Raw genomic sequence first — 5,195 nt, forward strand, 5'->3', positions numbered from 1 at the left:
GTTTTAAATATTGAAATACGACATGTATATGATATAGTGGAATATATATATATATATATATTTGTATAAATGGTAAATAAGTACATATATATATAGTTTGCTATAATATATACTGTTATGAATTCATTGTGAATATGATCACAGTGGTGATGAGAATTATATATCGAGCATGTGATGCGATTTGTACAAATAATGAGTAGATTATTGTACGTGGTTTTAACATTAAGAATTGTTAAAACGTTTTATCTTCGGACGTGTTTATGAAATATGACATTGATATAATAAAGTGGATTATATATATATTGTATAAATGGTAAATAGGTATATATATATATAGTTTGATATATTATATACTGTTAGGATTTCGTTTGTGAATATGATCACAGTGGTGATGAGAATTATATATTGAGCATGTTGATGCGATTTGTACAAATAATGAGTAGATTATTGTACGTGTTTATGTCTTCGGACCAGTCTTCGGACGTGTTTGGCATGTCAGAACCTAGCCTTTGGCCGGGCGAAAGTTATGATACAGTTATAGCTCTAGTCTGTCTGTTGGAGTACTGCATGTGAGGTAACAGATGGGTTATCAGCTCATGAGTACTCATATTTTTGGACGTTGGGTAGCGAGGAGGTTGCCCAATGTCGGCGGTATTATAAATGCATTTGGGTAAACAGAGGGGTTGCCCAATTTATCATGAGTACTTTCATTTTCATATTTTTGGGACAACCAGGTGGGCCGTCCATTGACTCATGAGTGCATTTATATTTGTTGATTTGTGGATTGTCTTATATATTGATATGCGAATTATATTTGTTTATTTTACTCATACGAGCTGTAAAGCTTACCGGGTTTGTGTTTACAATCCCGGTGCACCAATTCGATGGTGTAGGGAATACTACTGCAGGTGTCGATTAGTGGGAATCGAAGGACAACTCTGGGAACTCGAAGTCGTTCATTATCCTGCTTGTGGTGAGGTTTCTATTGTGGATTTGTGTGAGGACTTGTGAGGATTTGTTTGTGAGTTTTGTGAGAGATTGTGAGGATTATTACATTTCCATTTTTATGTAATATTAAATTACAAATTTGGTTTGTAATAATTGGTTTGTCTGAGTTGTATTGAGAACTCAGTAATGATCCGCTGTGGCATTTAAAATGATTTCGATTCATTGAGATTGTTTTGGTGTTTCACGACTTTGAAATTTTGAGTTTTTATGCTTGAAATTTTGGGGTCGTTACAATTGATTTGCTTAAAAAGTTGGTTGAGGGGTAATGAAATAAGCTATGAATATGAGGAACCATGCCCCAAAGAGTTCGAGTTCATTGAGAGTTGTGAGAACGGTAAAGATTATGAGATTTTAACTTCTATTTTTTTGTTTATTATTTTATTTCCTAAATTTTAACTTTGTAGGTTTCTGACAAACTTGTGTTTTCTACTTTTGAATGTAGAGCATCCTACCACAACATCTTCAAGCAATTGTCCTCCTCCAAAACCAAAGGGAACAATTGAAATTGATGGTGAATCAGATGAAGAAGGAAGTGAAGGTGATGAAGGCAGTGATGGTGAAGAAGTTGGCTCTGATCAGTCTAATGATTCAGCATCAAATTAATGGAGACAACTTTCATTTGTCATTCATTATTCCTTAGCTTTTAAGTTCCATTTTCTTAGCTTTGTGAATTGCTGAACTTGTGATGGTGATGGACAGATGAAGATTACACGTATCTTTTATGTAATTTTGTTTATGATGGATCATAGTTAGTGTAGTTAATCATGTATAAGTAGGTCAGCAAGGTGCACACTTGAATCTGCCAGTTTAGTACCGAAAAAGTACTGAACGGTATCGGTTCAGTTCGGTATTGAGGTTGAAATAGCGGTACCGAACATACCGATACCGAAATATAAAACTGGTATGATATCGATATATACTGAATCCCGAACCGTCCCGTACCGGTTCCAGCCCTACTAAGGGATATCACAAAAGAACATTGAACTTATATAAAAGCATATGGTGCATAATTAATTATTGAACACAGATAAAAACAATCCAAAAGTTTATACATATCCAGAGAATACGAGTCTTAGTTAGGGAGATCGATCTAATTTGGATATTATTACATTCTAATTTGATTTGAGTTAATTGTTTAATTAGAATTAAAGGAAATAAAAATTGTAAAACTAAAATATGAAATAGTTAACCTTAGTTAGATTGTAGATTAGACAGTGACCCGTGACGTCGTGTTAGAATGTAGGCATACCAGTATGGATGACAAATTTGTTTCCTTTCTATTATGGCTAAATAATTTATAACCCCCCACAGCATGGACACCGAACACCAACCTATTTCGAACCATGAAGTTTAATAAAAATATAAAAGACTATAGATCTTCCATCTTTCTTGCTGTACGTCTAGGGCACCAACCATCTAAGAGTGACTTTTACTACAAATTGAATATCCTTGTTAGCTTTGCTTGCTTGTGACAAGTTGTATCTGAAAAGGAAAATTAATGAACATCGATCACCAACTACGTACATTGGTTTTCTTTATATATAGATAGGAATGACGTCTATGCAATAGCAGAAGATAATTGAAACACATAACCACAGAGCTGGGAAAGACAATGGCAAATGCAATGAGAAATCTTAAGGTTCTTGTTGTAGGTGGTACTGGGTATATTGGGAGGAGGATTGTTAAGGCAAGCCTAGCACAAGGCTACCCGACTTATGTCCTTCAAAGACCGGCGACGGAGATTGGCCTCGACATTGAGAAACTACAAATGCTCTTGTCGTTCAAAAAGCAAGGGGCTCATCTCGTGGAGGGTTCGTTTTCTGATATCCAAAGCCTTGTCGATGCTGTCAAACTAGTTGACGTTGTCATTTGCACCATGTCGGGTGTGCATTTCCGCAGTCACAACCTTTTATTACAGCTCAAGCTAGTAGAAGCCATTAAACAAGCTGGAAATGTCAAGGTATTCGATTGAGCTTTGTTTAATCCATGCACATAAGAATTATATATGTACGTACATGTAGCGATACATGAGCTTATGACTTCAACAATGCTATAAGGCTAACTCAAGGCTTAGAATAGTTTTAGATTAAGGTTATAAGTATAGGTTTTTCATTTTGGTAATTAAGATGGCCTGATTAGAAACCCTAAACTTTAGTCGTAATTTTTTTTCTCTCTCACTCTTTGTGATCGAAGCGCTTCTTGCCATCGGAGTTTGGTCTGGACCCGGCGCGTATGGGACATGCACTTGAACCAGGAAGAGTGACATTTGATGAGAAAATGAGAGTGAGAAAAGAAATAGAAGAAGCTAAAATCCCCTTCACTTATGTGTGTGGTGCTGCCTTCGCCGGTTATTTTGCTGGCAACCTATCACAGATGGGTACTCTTGTTCCTCCAAAGGATAAAGTCCTTATTTATGGAGATGGCAACACTAAAGGTAATCAAAACGTATGCAAATTATTTTCCAAAATTAATTATACAAAACCCTTATAGTTATAATTATCATACATAAAATGTTATTGTTTTTATTTGTTTGAATTGTACACATGCAGTATCTATTATGGATGAAGATGACATTGCAGCCTATGCGATCAAGACAATAGATGATCCACGAACTTTGAACAAAACATTGTACCTTCTTCCGCGCGATAGCCTACTCACTCAAAGACAGTTGGTGCAAATTTGGGAAAATCTCGTTGGGAAGAAACTTGAAAAAATATCGATTTCGAAAGAAGACTTCCTTGCCTCTATGAAAGGTAAGATTACTATATTGATTAATGCAAGAAGCCAAGGGAGTAGCTTGTGTCATATCAACCTAAGGTTAATTATGATTTGAGATCCTTATACTTACAAACTTTTCTGGCTTTACGTACGTACTGTCACAACTCACAAGCGATAATTTGATTAATTAATTTTCATGACATTTTGGATTTGTATTATGTTTTTCAGGTATGGATTATGCAGGCCAGGTCGGAGTGGGGCACTTCTATCATATTTTCTATGAAGGCTCTTTGACAAACTTCAAAATTGAGGAGGAAGGAGAAGAAGCTTCGATGCTTTACCCAGAACTGAAATACACCAGCATGGACGAATACTTGAAACTTTATGCATGAGAATGATATATATATACACACACACGTGTGTGTGTTGTCCACAATATATATCTAAAATCACAATTTGCACAAGTACATAATCGATCATCTTGTAAGTTGTAACCGGTACGAACTCAATAGCGTGAGAGAATAAGAACTCAAATTAATATTATGTGGGCAACACTCGATCGAGCTCTTTGTGAAGTGTGAGTGTGTACGGATCGGAGATCCCTCATTATAGTGACAAGGATCACTCAGTAATCAGTATTCATCTGAAGGATCGAAGACTCAGTTTGAATCCATTTCCATCATTCTGGATGATGATATCCTTTCATTCTACTATATGTATCTTGTGAGAAAAGTAATCAAGATTGACATATAATTCTAGCCATAAAAATATCATGCACGCAGTGATGCAAGTAATAACGTACTAATCTTGATTCTTGACTAATCCACTTAGGCCCGGTTTGGTGTGGCTTTCTCAGCTACTTTTAGGAGCAAAAGGACTTTTGGGTCTAAATTAGAAAACTGATTTGAGTGGAATCGATTCTCCCAACCACAGGTTTTGGAGAAGCTTGCTTTGAGAGCTGCTTTTGCGGGAAACCCGTCTAAAAAACGCGGAGGTTTAATGAATGTTTTGTAAATCCTCTTTTGCCCTCATTCATTTTTGAAAAGGACATCGATCGCGACCATCTCCTCTTCTTCCCTCTCGTTCCACACTTTCAGTAATCTCATGCTCAATCTAACTGACTTGACCCTCTCCCAGAGCTTATTTACAATCCACAAGGTACTGATCTTCTACTTGACTGATCTCTTCTCATGCTCCTCAATCTATAAATTTGATACAGTGAATAACATCCAAATTTGCATTCATCTAGCCAATAAGTTGGGGAAATTTGGGAATCAAATCATAGCGGTTTGCTTCTTTTTTCTGGTTTGTTAGGTTAATTTGCTAGGATTTGGAATTATTGATGACCATTGTTACTTGGCATCAAGTGGAGATCAATTACACATGTAATATGTAAACACCCCAGTGGAAATCAAACTTATATATACAATTAAATGTTGAAGTTCGATTTCTGATTTCCCCCTCAAATT

At 36.0% G+C, this 5,195-nt stretch overlaps 1 protein-coding gene across 1 annotated transcript; it reads left to right on the forward strand.

The window, feature by feature from the left end:
- Nucleotides 1-2,601: 2,601 nt before the first annotated feature.
- Nucleotides 2,602-4,128, forward strand: LOC126794822 (isoflavone reductase homolog). Its single transcript, XM_050521601.1, has 4 exons — nt 2,602-2,968; nt 3,202-3,442; nt 3,558-3,761; nt 3,955-4,128. The coding sequence occupies exons 1-4, from the start codon at nt 2,621-2,623 to the stop codon at nt 4,116-4,118; spliced, it is 957 nt and encodes a 318-aa protein (XP_050377558.1). The 5' UTR covers nt 2,602-2,620; the 3' UTR covers nt 4,119-4,128.
- Nucleotides 4,129-5,195: the final 1,067 nt, after the last annotated feature.

Source organism: Argentina anserina, chromosome 5, assembly GCF_933775445.1.
Source record: "Argentina anserina chromosome 5, drPotAnse1.1, whole genome shotgun sequence".
NCBI lineage: Eukaryota > Viridiplantae > Streptophyta > Magnoliopsida > Rosales > Rosaceae > Argentina > Argentina anserina.

What these genes read in the sequence shown, in the direction of transcription:
- LOC126794822 (XM_050521601.1), top strand. Translation starts at nt 2,621, where the DNA reads ATGGCAAATGCAATGAGAAATCTTAAGGTTCTTGTTGTAGGTGGTACT. An exon ending in AACAAGCTGGAAATGTCAAG is followed by an intron (nt 2,969 to 3,201) that starts GTATTCGATTGA and finishes TTGTGATCGAAG; the next exon opens with CGCTTCTTGCCATCGGAGTT. An exon ending in CTTCCTTGCCTCTATGAAAG is followed by an intron (nt 3,762 to 3,954) that starts GTAAGATTACTA and finishes TATGTTTTTCAG; the next exon opens with GTATGGATTATGCAGGCCAG.